The following is a 15,686-nucleotide window of genomic DNA, read 5'->3' on the forward strand; positions in this document are numbered from 1 at the left end:
ACCTTGGTCAAGTGTGCAATCTATAAGGTCACTTAAAGCCAAACTAAATAGTTATGGAAAGTCACCCAGGGTGGACTGAAACAATTAAGATCCAATGACTCCCTTGAAGTTTCAATGCCTAGCGTTAGTATCTCCTGGCCTCTCCTCCACATTGTCCTGTGATTCAATGTCTCAAGCCCGTGTGCTCTCCTTGGCCACATTACCCACCACCCGCCCACGCTAGCAGCAGAAGCTCCTGCTCCACAATCAGGACAGGTCTCTGGGCTGGTGTGCCCACGGGGAAGATGGAACTTGATCTTCACACCACCGATCTGATGGCCAATCTCATTCTCAAGCAGATTAATGTTCTCCACATACAACCTTCTTGGAAAAGCCCTACCTCAGCACTCTGATGTTGGTTTTGCTTATATAAAATAATCTAGGTCATAGCAGGCCACCTACCTTGTCTCATTTCCTCCATCTAAGTGGTAGCTGGGGAGGAACTGTAAGGGGGTGGGGCGATTCAGACAGACATCACGATGAAAGCTTATGGGGATGAGGCAGGGTAACCATTGTTGGCTAAGACGATGAAGAAGCACTGAAATACTAGCAATGAGAAAACTGAGATTAACGTACCTGCATTAAGCCTGCTGGTGAAGGCCCTGGGATCCTAACCCACACTATCCTCAGCTACATGCTGCTATCAGGTGGTTGCCTCTGAAGGGACTAGTACTCCCCACCCCGCAGTAGATTCTCTATCACTTTTCCCAACACAAATACCCATCCTTGTTTCTAATCACTGTGTATTCTTTGTAAGCCAGGAACACTCAAAAATCTTACCTTAAATCTGTGGTTAAAACCTATACTCAATTACTGTAACCCCATAAGAGTTGGTTCAAGAGATTTTATTGGCAACTTCTACCGGTGTCATTTCCAGAATGCCGTCCATGCGAAGGATTTCAAATGGACTGTCTGGAAATTCTGGGCTCAGAAGGTACATTGGGTAAGAACAGAGATTTTGGCCTTCAAGTGCAGACTTTGCCACTTATGAGTTCTGTGATCAAACAGATAATCTAACTTCTCCTCTGCAAAATGGGGATAATAATACATACTTCATGGCGTGTTTATGTGGATTCAAGAGTCAATACCAGAAAGCACTGATAAATGATGGATAATAGATGGATAAATAGATGGATCGATACATATACACACACAAATGAAGTGTTTAATGCAGGCATTACTATTTAAATCCTGTTGCCAGCAGAGGGCAGCACTGGAAAGCTCTGGGATGGGCACAGAGAGTGGATTTAAAGTATCAATACTTGAGGTTAGGGCAGCATGAGATAACTTAAGGCTGCAGGTAAGAGCTGAAAAAGAATAGTAGACAGTCCACTCCTTTATTTTACAGTGAAGGCAGGAGAAGAGATCCATTGAGATGACATGTGTTATCTAATGCCACACAACTAGTGAGGACTAGAAGGTAGATGCCCCAGTTTGAAGGCCAAGAACTTTTTCATTAGATCCTAAGATCTCAGTGACTAGAGTTGATCTGGCTCATGAAAACTTGTCCCTGCATTGAGGAGAAAATGCATGAGACTGAATTATCTTGATCCAGCAGTCTTTTTGAGAAGCAACATTCAGCCTTTTGCATCTCTCTGACCGTTTAAGACTGTCCCCTCTATTGTAATTTTCAGCTTGAGCTGACCTGAAAGGCTGAAAGTCCTTAAGGACTGGAATTTATTCTGTACCATCTCTGTTCCCCTACAACACTGACGACAGTGCTGAGTGAGGGTTATAACTGTGCAGACACACCAGATTTGAACTGAAAGGATGTATTTCACAGAACTAACTTGCAACCCCTCTGTTATCTCCTCTGATCACCCAACTTCTATTCTCCATTCCCATATCCAAACATATGCACACTCCTCAGCCAATGATCCACTCAGACCAAAAAAGGGAAGTTGCAACCACCAGGAAGGTAAGCACTCCATGCCCACACCCACACAGGAAAACCATATTTTGGTTTCTTTGAATTCTCTGAGCTTCTCCTGGGGCTGCCCATCATTTCCTCCCCAAGGGTCACACCCTCAAGCAGCACGTTCCACCACCTTTATCACGAACATACACACAAGGCCTTTTCCTTCCAAATAAAAACATACCTCTCCTAAGTGCTATTTCCTCAGATACATGTCTAGTTTTTTAAGAGAATAAATTAACTGCTGTTAAAATAAGTCTACCCTAAATACTGTGATTTCCTCTGCATTAAGCCCCATTGCTTTTGCTTAGATTTTGGAATAGTCCCCAAAACAGGCATCCTTGCTTCTGTATTTTCCCTCCATCATTCTCATTGCTACATGATGCATGCAAGGAATACCATGAAACATCAGAAAGAATGAGATTGATCTATTGCTTTAGCAAGGAAAATGTCCTCAATATATGGTAAGGGAGAAAGTTGTATTACAGAGAAGTGTGTATGGAATGACCATATTTGCATTAAAAAAATCTATACAAGTGTCCAGAACCACACTGCCTAATTTGGTGGTCACCAGCCACATGTGGCTATTTAAATTTAAATTAATTAGAATTAAGTGCAATTGTTTTAAAAATTTTATTGAAGTATAGTTGATTTATAACATTGTGTTAATTTCTGCTGCACAGCACAGTGATTCAGTTATGCATTTATGTATATTCTTTTTCATAGTATTGAAAGCAATTTAAAATTGAATTGAGTTGAACTGAAGGTTCAATTCCTCAGTTGCATTAGCCTCAGTTCAAGTGCTCAGTAGTCATGTGAGACTTGTGGCTACTTAGATTGCTGACAGGGAACATTTCCATCATCAAAGATGAAGTTCTATTGTTCAGAGTTCATCTGGAAGGAGATACGTCAAATTGTTGAAAACTATTACTTCTGAGAATGAAATCATACTGGTTACTGGGTGAAGGAGGAAGGAGGAAGTACTTTTTGCTCTCTACTACTTAAATTTTTGAAGCAATGAATTATTTCTATAGATTTAAAAAGAAAAAAGATTAAAACTATTTAAAAATGTAAATGTTCTGCAGCATATTAATTTTCAGAGTCTGGACTTAGAGGGGAAAAAAAAGATGGTAGGCATTAGAATGACATGGCAGCTTTATTCCAAATAGTCCCTGGCAGATCATCCCTCTTATACCCCTCCCACTACACATCTACCAGGTTCCCCATAAACAAGGAGGTGAGAAAGCTGTGAATGAACCTCTATGAACTGAAGAATACAAAAGAGGTATAAATAACTTTCCATACCCTTAAAAAACTTGAAATTCTAATAGGAGACTAGATATGCACATCACACAATAGAGATCAAAATAATTAAATGGCATATCAATTACACGTAACACTATGTGCCAGGCACCGTCCTATACACTTTACAGGTAATATCTCATGTAATCATCACAACAGCCCTGAGAGGCAGGTATTTCAATTTCATTTTACAGATAGGGACATTAGGCTCAGAGAGACCAAGTGACTAACCTAATATCATAGGACAAATGTGCATGGGATTTGGGACTCAGTGCTTTTTTCTGTGGTACTCCTGGGGTATGCGGGTATGCACCGAGGTGCAAAGACCAGAAAGTGCAAGCAGAGAGTTCATGCTGGAAACCAGAGAGAGAGATAACGATTATGGTTTCTTTTCCCCAGGTAAAACAGACAATTACCAGCCAACAATGGAAGCAAAAAGCCTTACTATCTATGCCCAAGTCCAGAAATCAGGTGTAAGTTCCATACTTTCTTTGTCTGGGGTGGACCTGTCATGCTTCCCATGGACTCCCTGGCCAGTCAGTTCACTTTGCATGCCTGACATTTGTTGTTCTACATGAGTTATGAAGCAGAAGAAATTTGGAAAGCAGAAAGCAAGAACAAGAGCTCTCTAAAAGGGCATTAAACTTCAGTATCAGATGGGATAATTTATTATTTGAAATGATGGGAAACACTGGGTAATTTTCTAGCCATCTGTTTCTTCATAGGAAAAAAATGAGGACACTAGAAACATGTAATGTATGGCTCCTTTCCCCTCTGGCATTTTAGCAGTTTACAGTTCCATGTTATCAAACTCTTTCCTTCTCTAAGGAAAAAGATGCAGCTTGAGGAGAGAGGGAATGGTTGAGAAAGCCTATTGTGTGACATGTTAGTCCGATCTAAGTTTAAGAGTTTGCAAACATCAAAGAGATAAAGAAGGAGGATCTTGAGGATTCTGCCTAGAGAGTGGTTGGTGAGATGGAAGAGGGTATGTAGGCAGGAGATGAAAGCAGAACTGTGATGGAGTGATGGTTGGATTGAAATAGAAGAGCTGGATTTTAAAAAAGAGTCAAGATAAAGTTGAGGAGCAGATATGTTAGAAGTAAGAGGGTGGCTAAAAGATAATGGTTAGATATGAAGATATTATATCTCTGGGAGTTGGTGATGGACAGGGAAGCCTCACGTGATGCAGTGCATGGGGTCGCAAAAAGAAGGACACGACTGAGTGACTGAACGCAACTGATGAAGATATAGTTTTCCAGAACTGAAAGCAATTCTAAGTGATGTATAGGCCAGAATCTGACCTTTAGGCTACAGGGGAAGGCATATTCTTAAGTAAAAGATGTGAAGGTAAATACAGTTTTGATTAACACCTTGGGAAATTGCATCAAAAGATAGTAAATGCATTTCTGTAAACCAGAGATGAACTCTTGGACAAAACTCTTTCCGCTGTCCCCTAGAGGCCTAGAGGATTTGTTTCACAGGCCATGACTACCATTGAGAACCAAATTCCATTTAAATACATGAGGCCCAATAGCAACCTCTTTCGCATTTATACTTTTAGGTAATCAGGTTCAAGTTTACCATGGTGCCTTCCCTATCTATTCTATCCCATTTTGTTAGCATCTCTCTTTTTACTCCCTGGTGGCTCAGATGGTAAAGAATCTGCCTGCAATGCAGGAGACCTGGGTTCAATCCCCGGGTTCAGAAGATCTCCTGGAGGGGGAAATGGCAGCCCACTCCAGTATTCTTGCCTGAGAATTTCATGGTTGGAGGAGCCTGGAGGGCTACAGTCCATGGGGTCACAAACAGTCAGACACGACTGAGTGATTAACAGCATGACATACATACTAAACAGTGCACAATCTATAAATGTCACCTCAATGAATTATCCCATCTTCATATCTAATAAAGTCTTCTCATCCTGTTTCCCTTCAAGAGTTTTGACTATCCTTGTCCCTTTGTACTTTCATATGTATTTTAGAATCAGCTTCTCAAGCATCACAAAAAGGGAAAAAATCCTATTAGGACTGCACTGAATCTGCACATCTATTATATTTGAGGAGAAATTATAGCTCTCAGTATTGAGTCTTTTAGGACCATAAAATGAACCCCTGGATCAAGGAACAGAACATCATCTGGACCCCTAGAAGACCCCTATGTATGTCTCCTAATCACTCTTTTCTGTCTCCTCCTCAAAGATGCCTTATCCTGACTTCCAAAAAATAAAGTTTACTCCTTCTTTTGACTTTATAAAAATGGAATCCTACAGTATTTTTCCTCCTATATCTGGTTTCGTTTGCTTAATATTACCTTTATAAGATGCATCCATGTCTTTGAGCTTAGATACAAAGCATTCATATTCATTGTTTTACGGAATATTGATGTATGCATATACTAGAGTTTATTTTTCCAATTAACTATTGATGGACAATTAGTTTATTTCTAGTCTGAGGGATTATGAAAACTACAGCCATTCATATTAATATGTGTGCTTCTTGGTAGATATGTGCACATATTTTTGTTGGGGATACATCTAGAGGTAGAATTGCTAAGTCATACAGTATACATGTCTTCAAACTGACTAGACAAGGCCAAGCTGTATTTCAAAATATGTATATCAATTTACTTTTTTGCACCTGTATACCAGAGTTTCAGCTGTTACGCATTCTAATCAAAACTTGATGGTGGTGTTGTTCAGTCGCTAAGCTGTGTCTGACACATTGCAATACCATGGACTACAGCATGCCAGGCTTCCTTGTCCTTTGCTATATCCTGGTGTTTGTTGAAATTCATGTCCATTGAGTCAGTGATGCTATCTAACCATCTTATCCTCTGCTACCCCCTTCTCCTTTTGCCTTCAATTTTTCCCAGCATCAGGGATTTTCCAATGAGGTGGCTCTTTGCATGAGTTGGCCAAAGTATTGGAGCTTCAGCTTCAGCATCAGTCCTTCCAATGAATATTCAGGATTGATCTCCTTTAGGATTGACTGGTTTGATTCTTTGCAGCCCAAGGAACTCTCAAGAGTCTTCTCTAGCACCACAATTTAAAAGCATGAATTCTTTAGTGCTCAGCCTTCTTTATGGTCCAACTCTCACATCCATACATGGAAAAACCATAGCTTTGACTATATGGACCTTTGTTGGCAAAGTAATATCTCTGCTTTTTAATACATTGTCTAGGTTTGTCATAGCTTTCCTTCCAAGGAGCAAGTGTCTTTTAATTTCATGGCTGCAATCACCATCTGCAGTGATTTTGGAGCCTAAGAAAATAAAATCTGTCACTGTTTCCACTTTTCCCTACTATGTGCCATGAAGTGATGGACCTGGATGCCATGATCTTAGTTTTTGGAATGTTGAGTTTTAAGCCAGGTTTTTTCACTCTTCTCTTTCACCTTCATCAAGAGGCTCTTTAGTTCCTCTTCTCTTTCTGCCATTAGAGTGTTATCATCTGCATATCTGAGTTTGTTCATATTTCTCCTGGCAATCTTGATTACAGCTTGTGATTCATCTAGCTCAGCATTTCTTATAATGTACTCTGTATATAAGTTATATAAGTAGGGTGACAATATATAGCTTTGATGTACTCCTTTCCCAATTTGGAGCCAGTCCATTGATCCATGTCCAGTTCTAACTGTTGCTTCTTGATCTGCATACAGGTTTCTCAGCAGACAGGTAAGGTAGTCTGGTATTTCCATCTCTTTAAGAATTTTCCATAGTTTGTTGTGAATCACATTGTCAAAGGGTCTAGCATCGTCAGTAAAGCAGAAGTAGATGCTTTTCTGGAATCCCCTTGCTTTCTCTAATGTCTGGTGAATGTTGGCAATTTGATCTCTAGTTCCTCTGCCTTTCTAAACCCAGCTTGTACATCTGGACATTCTCTAGCAAGTTTCACCTTGCTAGCATGTGAAATGAGTGCAATTGTGTGGTAATTTGAACATTCTTTGGCATTGCCTTTCTTTGGGATTGGAATAAAAACTGACCTTTTCCAGTTCTGTGACCACTGCTGAGTTTTCCAGATTTGCTGACATATTGAACACAGCACTTTAACAGCATCATCTTTTAGGATTTGAAAGAGCTCACTGGAATTCCATCACCTCCACTAACTCTGTTCACAGTAGTGTTTCCTAAGGCCCACTTGATGTCACACTCCACGAGGCCTGGCTCTGGGTGAGTGACCACACCATCATGATTATCCAGGTCATTAAGACTTCCTTTGTATAATTCTGTGTGTTCTTGCCACCTCTTCTCAATCTTTTTTGTTTCTGTTAAGTCCTTGGCATTTCTGCCCTCTCTTGTGCCCATCCTTGCATGAAATGTTCCCTTAATATCTCCAATTTTCTTAAAAATATTTCCCATTCTGTTGTTTTCCTCTATTTCTTTGCATTGTTCACTTAAGAAGTCTTTCTTATTTGTTAGTCTTTTAAATTCCAGTCATTCTGTTGGATACCTTTTTATAGTTTCATTTTGCATTCCACTAATTATTAAGCAAGTTGAACAATTTTTCATACTGTTATTGCCATATTAATATCCTCTTTCTTAAAGTGGCCGTTAAATCTCTTACTCATTTTTCCTTTGAGTCTCAGTCTATTTGGGGTGGGATTTTCTTTAGATACTTAAATATTTGGCTTTTTGGCAGTTATATGTTAGCAGATATCTTCACCCATCTTATGGTTTGCCTCTGAAATTTCTCAGAGATACATTTTGATAAAGGAACATTCTCAATTTTTGCATAGAACAATTTAGTAATCTCTTCCTTTGTAGATAAAACTTTTTGTATTCTGGTTAAGAAATTTTCAAGATATTCCAGTTAAGAATATTAGAAGATATTCTCCTATAGTCTTCTAAAAACAGTGTGGTTTATCTTTTAAACGCATGTCTGTTATGTACCTGAAAATGGTCTTTTGAGTATGGTATGAGATGGGTTGTTTTATATTTTTCCGTGTGGATATCCTATTGACTATATTTAAAAGACTATTCTTGACCCACTGCAGTGCCACATCATTATAAATCAAGGGTCCATATATGTGTGGATCTATTCTGAAGTTCTCTATTCTGCTCCATTGTTCTATTTCTTTACACTTGCACCAGTACCATACTGTCTTTACAAACCTGTGCTTACAGATTTATTATAAATCTGTGGCTCACATGGTAAAGAATCTACCTGCAATGCAGGAGATCCAGGTTCCATCCCTGGGTCAGGAAGATACCCTGGAGAAGGGAACGGCAACCCACTCCAGTATTCTTGCCTAGAGAATCCTATGGACAGAGAAGCCTGGCGAGCTATAGTTCATGGGGTTGCAGAGTCAGACATGACTGAGTGACTAACTCTTTCTTTTCACTTGTTCTTCTTCAAGCTCTTGGCCATTTTTAGTCCTTTGCATTTTCATCTATATATTTTAGATTCAATTTTCAAGACCCTCCTTAAAATTTTCCTGGAATTTTAATTAGAACTGCATTGATCAATTTGAGAAGACCATGTATGTTTAAATATTGAACTTTAAATTCACAAAATGTTATGTCCTTTCCTTTATTTAGATCTTCTTTAATTTCACTCAGTTACTGCAAGAATTATCTTCTACAACATTACTTCCAAAGTGCTGGCTAGCTCCTTTTTACTAAAACAATCTTTTACTAAAAGCATTACCTGGGACCTAATTACAAATGCAGAAATTTCCCACCTCAGATCTTCTGAAACAGAACTAAACTTCTAACAAGATCCCTAGGAAATGCTTATGCACATTAAAGTGTGAGAATTCCTGCTCTACCCCAACCACTTCCAGTGGTGGGGAATTCACTGCCTCTCAAGACAGTTCATCCCACATTTGAGCACCTCTTACTTCCCTGTTGGCTCTGATGGTAAAGAATCTGCCTGCAATGCAAGAGACTTGGGTTCAATCCCTGGGTCAGGAAGCTCCTCTGGAGAAGGGAATGGCAACCCACTCCAGTACTCTTGCTTGGAGAATATCACGGACAGAGGAGCTTGGAGGGCTACAGTCCACGGGGTTGCAGAGAATCGGACACAACTGAGCGACTAACGTTTTCTTTCTTTTCTTTACTATTAGAAAAATCTTCATTATACTGAATCAAAATCTTACCCTAAAGCTTCCAACCTTGGTTTAAAGCTAAAGTACTCTATAGAACAAATGTAATTCCTCTTCTACATGGCAATTAATCAGATATATGAAAAGAAAGATCATGTCACACCTTGAATCTTCTTCCCTCTAGTAAACTTTTCCAATTTCTTATCTCTTCCATCAGATGACAAGATTCCAAGTTCTCTCCCATTAAAACCCATGGGCTTCATCATTAAGTCTTTATGTTCAGGAAAGGAAGAGTATAATATTATCCAACACCAGTGCCCCTATGTATGTTGAAAGGATGACTTTCTAGGCATCAGATATGTCACCTCCATCTTAGAGAGATGTGGTCTCAGTTGACACCTACATTGATTTTGTCCTGGTATTGTGCATTTTAATTCATTCTAAGTAACATTAACAAACATCAACTGAAGGTTTTTGTGTGCCCAGCGCTGCTTTGTAGGGAATGCAAAAAAAAAAAAAAAAAAAAAAAAATAGGCTATTTGTCAAGGAACTGATGGTTTGTTTGGAGAAGCAACATATAAATATATCAGAGTGTCTTGTTTACAGTGAGAATTAGGCTTTAAGTACCTAAGGAATTTAAGTAAAGGAGAGGTTATCATAAGTTGGGGCAACCAAAGAAGAACATGATGGAAAGTACATGTGCTTTAAGTTAAAATCCTGGCTTTGAAACTTCTTGTACGTGCCATTAAGAAAGCACTAAACCTTTCTGGACTTTAGTATCTTCATCTATGAAATGTGAGTAACAATAGTATTTAACATATAGAGTGGTTGTGAGACAAATGGGAAGATATATGTGAAGACCTTTGTAAACTTAAAACACTTGCATATGTATGGTTATTATTAAGTTCGGTATTTAGATAGGAAAGAGAATTGATGAGAAGCCATGATAGTGAGGAATAGCAGGACCTCTGCATGTTATGAGTGGTATGTGTGTGTGTGTATGCGGGTGTTAGTCACTCAGTCGTGTCTGACTCTTTGCAACCACATGGGCTATAGCCTGCCAGGCTCCTCTGTTCATGGGATTTCCCAGGCAAGAATACTGGAGTGTGTTGCCATTCCCTTCTCCAGGGGATCTTCCCAACCCAGGGATCAAACTTGGGTCTTCTACATTGCAGGCAGATTCTTTACAGTCTGAGTATCAGAGAAGTCCTATGTAGGTGATACAAGTGAGACTAAAATACTATATATATCTCATTCTCATCAGCTATCCATGTAAGAGCCACACCAATTTCAGTTCACTATGAGGAAGACTTTTAACACAGCTGGGAAGTGGTAATGGTAAATCAGACTGCCTCACAAGTCTGTAAGCTCCAAGATGTCACTCGAGGAATCTTAAGCAAAGCCCAGGGAATTGAGTTCCAGGGAATCTGGGGGAGAATTTTCACCTGAAAAGGACCAAATGACTCCAAAGAACTTTGCAGCTCCTAACTTCTTGATTCTGTGCTTCTCCATGAGGAGAATTAGATGGGAAATAACTCGCTGCTCAACTAATGGCTTGTTCACTTTGTTTCCCTTGTAGTCCATTCAGAAGAGACCTGAGCCCCTGCCAGCACAGGACCCCTGCACCACCATTTATGTCGCTGCCACAGAGCCTGTCCCAGAGCCCATCCAGGTGAGGCGTTGCTCTGTGCCTCCTCTCTGTAGAGAGGAACTAGGTGGAGGCCGGGAAAGGGTGGAACCTGTGTGGAGCTGAAATGGAGAACGCAGGTCCTAGCAAGCAGGCAGCAAGGAGCATCTGCAGCCTTGATTGCAGGGCTTCTGGGAAAACCCTCATGGCTTCTCACATGCTGTCCCTGCTCGCTTTCTCTTCGCCGGTATTTCTCTGAGAGCTGTCTAAGGACCACATCAGAATCAGCTGGCATATTTCTTAAAAATAAAGGTTCTGGAAACTTCTCTCTAAGATCTGTTCAATCAGAATGTCTATAACAGGTCAGCAGGCATCTGCACATTAAAAAACAACATCTTCCAAGTGGTTCTGATGCATGCTTAAGTTCAGGAACTGCATCTTGAGTCCAGGACTTCTCAAGTCCAGCTGTATATAGCCAGGGGAGCTTTGTAAAAATGCCCATGCCTAGTTTCATTCAGCCCTATTTATCAGAATATTTAGGAGTAGAACTCTGCAAACGTGTAAAGAATATGACACCTAGCCCACCTGTTTTATCCCATTGCAAGAAGTTTACTTGACAAAAATCTTCCTTTTACTAAATGAACAGAAGTAAATTCTGGGCTGAAGTCTTGGCTCCAGTTGGGCTTTATTAAGTAAAGCATTTTAGGAGATAATGGAGGATCAAAAGACCACAGAAATACCTACCTTTATCTATTTTCCTCAAGCCTACTGTACACATACCCAGCAATGCCTGGAAGGATGCCTTATCTTCATTTTGAGGCTTAGTTACAGAACACTCCTCTCCAAAGGGAAGTAAGAACATAAATCTGACTTTTTTTTTTTTTTTTTTAATTTTATTTTTATTTTTTTTTAATTTTAAAATCTTTAATTCTTACATGTGTTCCCAAACATGAACCCCCCTCCCACCTCCCTCCCCATAACATCTCTGTGGGTCATCCCCATGCACCAGCCCCAAGCATGCTGTATCCTGCATCAGACATAGACTAGCGATTCAATTCTTACATGATAGTATACATGATAGAATGCCACTCTCCCATATCATCCCACCCTCTCCCTCTCCCTCTGAGTCCAAAAGTCCGTTATAGACAGCTGCGTCTTTTTCCTGTCTTGCATACAGGGTCGTCATTGCCATCTTTCTAAATTCCGTACAAGGCCTTTGACAAAATTCAACATCCATTTATGATTAAAACTCTCCAGAAAGCAGGAATAGAAGGAACATACCTCAACATAATAAAAGCTATATATGACAAACCCACAGCAAACATTATCCTCAATGGTGAAAAATTGAAAGCATTTCCCCTAAAGTCAGGAACAAGGCAAGGGTGTCCACTTTCACCGCTACTATTCAACATAGTTCTGGAAGTTTTGGCCACAGCAATCAGAGCAGAGAAAGAAATAAAAGGAATCCAAATTGGAAAAGAAGAAGTCAAACTCTCACTGTTTGCAGATGACATGATCCTCTACATAGAAAACCCTAAAGACTCCACCAGAAAATTACTAGAGCTCATCAATGAATATAGTAAAGTTGCAGGATATAAAATCAACACACAGAAATCCCTTGCATTCCTATACACCAATAATGAGAAAGTAGAAAAAGCAATTAAGGAAACAATTCCATTCACCATTGCAACGAAAAGAATAAAATACTTAGGAATATATCTACCCAAAGAAACTAAAGACCTATATACAGAAAACTATAAAACACTGATGAAAGCAATCAAAGAGGACACTAATAGATGGAGAAATATACCATGTTCATGGATCGGAAGAATCAATATAGTGAAAATGAGTATACTACCCAAAGCAATTTACAAATTCAATGCAATCCCTATCAAGCTACCAGCCATATTTTTCACAGAACTAGAACAAATAATTTCAAGATTTGTATGGAAATACAAAAAACCTCGAATTGCCAAAGCAATCTTGAGAAAGAAGAATGGAACTGGAGGAATCAACTTGCCTGACTTCAGGCTCTACTACAAAGCCACAGTCATAAATCTGACTTTAAAAAATCATGTAGGTTTTTAATGATGTTTTCTTGGGGGAGAAACACAGCACTTGGTATATATTCGCATTTTGCAGCAAAACCACCTGAATTCCCCAACTCCTGTCTCTTTGTGTCTCTGACTCCTGAATCTCCTCGCCTTATGAGAATTCTCTGCTCAGTCTCCACCTCCTCCCCATCCCTCTCCCACCTGAACCTCTTCTTCCTTCTCCCTTTAGGTCTCACTGATCTTCCCTTTTTAAAAACTTGCTAATTTGGAACTCTCTTGGCTGCTCTAAGTTGAGCGCCTGGGTGAGTTGCCCTAGTCTCCCTGATGGCTTGCATATGCTTGAAGGGAACGGTAGCCCATCTGTGGGCAGGCAGACAGCCTGGGGACCTGAGTGTTGCCTCTAGCTCTATGGTTTCCCAGAGGTCTTGTGGTTAGCACTTTGCCTTCCAATGCAGGGGATGTGGATTCCATCCCTCATTGAGGAACTAAGATCCCACATGCCTCATGGCCCCCAAAACCAAAACATAGAACAGACACAATATTGTAACAAACTCAACAGAGACTTTAAAAATGCTTCATAGCAGAACAATCTTGATAAACCCAGCTGTGACAGATGCTGAGCAAGGTGCAATGCTACCTGATTCTTGAGAACCTTTCCTTTTCCTAAGCATCACACTTTCCATTTATAGCCTGTAAACCTAGTACTGGTCCCTCCTCTTACAGACTTGTTCTATTTTTCCCCCAGGAATCAGGTTCCTTCACAGTCTATGCCAGTGTGACGCTTCCAGAGAGCTGACATCACAGAGTCAGTGAAAGGACTTTCTGAAGGGATATAGAAGAGCCAAAATAAACACTGAACTTGGTCCCAGACCCCAAGTATTTCGTGACATCTGCACATCTGCATTCTTCTCGGTTCGGTTCCCTGGTGATGTTGCTTCCACATCTACCTGTGAAATGGATACGGAAGTGAGGCTTCCCAAGCACTTACTCTGCTCTGCGCATGGCCCAGGCTCAGAGCAGAAAGCTAGTTGATACAACTTTACATCTCCGGGGTATAGCCGATGAAATGGATAATGCTAGTCCAGTGAGTCTGGACCTTCAGGTGTCTTGCGTTTTGCCGCAACTTGATGATAAAAGCTAAAGGCAGAAAGCCAGCACAGGATGTCTAGGACCTATCTCACACAGCTGACCACCAGCCACAGAGTCTGGAACTGCTTACACCTTGGCTGCCTGGACTCAGTCTGGGAGCTGCTCCTGATCACCAAATAGACTTGATCAAGGTTCTGTGCCTCAGTTTCTCTCTCTGAACAGACAGTGAAGGGTGAATTCCTCATTGTATGTAAAACACTCTGACATTATTCTATCAAAGAAGCTAATAAAGTATTTTATTTGTAAAACCTGGAAGCTAAAGAGTCAATAAACTGAAAACACGATTTTGAGGTCTCTGAGCTTTGAATAACAGAATGAAAAAAATCTAAGATTCTTAAGAGTACTGTTCTGTGGAAATGGCAGTCAGGTTTAAAGAAAATCGGCCAGTGTTCGGTGATGCTATTACAAAGGAACTTGACTTTCACTTCCCAAAATGGTTTTTAAATCCTAGTTCTCTGTTTGTTCCATCGAGCAACGAACCTGGAGCCTCAACTAAGACTGCAAACTGATTGTGAGACCATTATACACCCATGGCCTCATGTCTTCAGGGTCTCTATCAAACATGTCTTAATCTTTGCATACCTCTCCTCACCACTAAACCTATCCTGAAGTAGAAAATTAACATATTTTGGCCCAACAGTTTCAGCTAATTGAATACTTAATAGTTTAAATTATAGGCTGCAGACAAAAAGAGCCTCTTCCAGTGAAGTCCTATTTCCCATCTATTCTCTGCTTTCAGACAAGCCTTCTTGAATTTCAGCACTTCTTCTTTCTGATAGGGTCTTGTATGACCTCAGCAAACACTTTAAGAAACTGCCAACAGTCTTACAACCATATAACAAGGGTCACTAACTTTCCAGCTCAAAAGTCTGAGGTCCTCATAGCCTTATACTTAACCCTCTCTAGTCAATCAATTCACATTTGAGTTCTGTTCTTCAATGCATCTCATTTCTTAGAACCAATACCAGTCGTATTCCAATTTGTGATGAACAGAAACTGACACTGAATTGTTTATAAAGAAAAGGTATCTCCTGAAAAGATGCTGTGTAGTCCCAATAACTACTGGGAGGTTCTGTAAAACGATGGTTTGAAAATGAGCAAGAAGAGGGGAGACTTTGGCTGCGGCTAGGAGTACCGCCCAAATAAAACCAGCCCAGGGACGACAACGCTGGCTACCAGTTGTATTCCTATTGTCCTCCCACCACTAGACTCAGACTCCACCACTCCCTCCCTGCCTCAGCTAGACTTGGACTCCAAATTGCTATTGTACCGTCTGTACCAAAATGACTTCTCCAGGGTCCATTCTTCATTTTTTCTTCAATAGTTTCTAAATCAGAAGCTAAGATCAAGTGACCAATCCCAGGACATACATCCATGTTCTACTTTCAAGGGAGGTTGGGAATTGAACTTCTGGCATTTTCCACTTTCATAGTGGTGGTTGGGTCTTCCACAAACACAATGACTGGGATTCAATGCTGAGCAGATGCGTGCACACACGCACACACACACAGACACACACACTTCCCACTATACCACTTTTGTATAGTCAAGGCTATGGT

General features: G+C 40.3%; 1 protein-coding gene across 1 annotated transcript in view; it reads left to right on the forward strand.

Annotated features, from left to right (window-relative positions):
• The window catches only part of SLAMF1 (signaling lymphocytic activation molecule family member 1), a 40,189-nt gene extending 26,328 nt beyond the window's left edge, over nt 1–13,861 (forward strand). The window contains exons 5-7 of the mRNA XM_052637897.1: nt 3,656–3,729; nt 10,877–10,969; nt 13,724–13,861. Of these exons, the coding sequence (XP_052493857.1) occupies nt 3,656–3,729; nt 10,877–10,969; nt 13,724–13,774 (218 nt within the window). The 3' untranslated portion in view covers nt 13,775–13,861. The remainder of the gene's footprint in view (nt 1–3,655; nt 3,730–10,876; nt 10,970–13,723) is intronic.
• The last annotated feature ends 1,825 nt before the right edge of the window (nt 13,862–15,686 follow it).

The sequence above is a fragment of the Budorcas taxicolor genome, chromosome 3 (genome assembly GCF_023091745.1).
Source record: "Budorcas taxicolor isolate Tak-1 chromosome 3, Takin1.1, whole genome shotgun sequence".
Lineage (NCBI taxonomy): Eukaryota > Metazoa > Chordata > Mammalia > Artiodactyla > Bovidae > Budorcas > Budorcas taxicolor.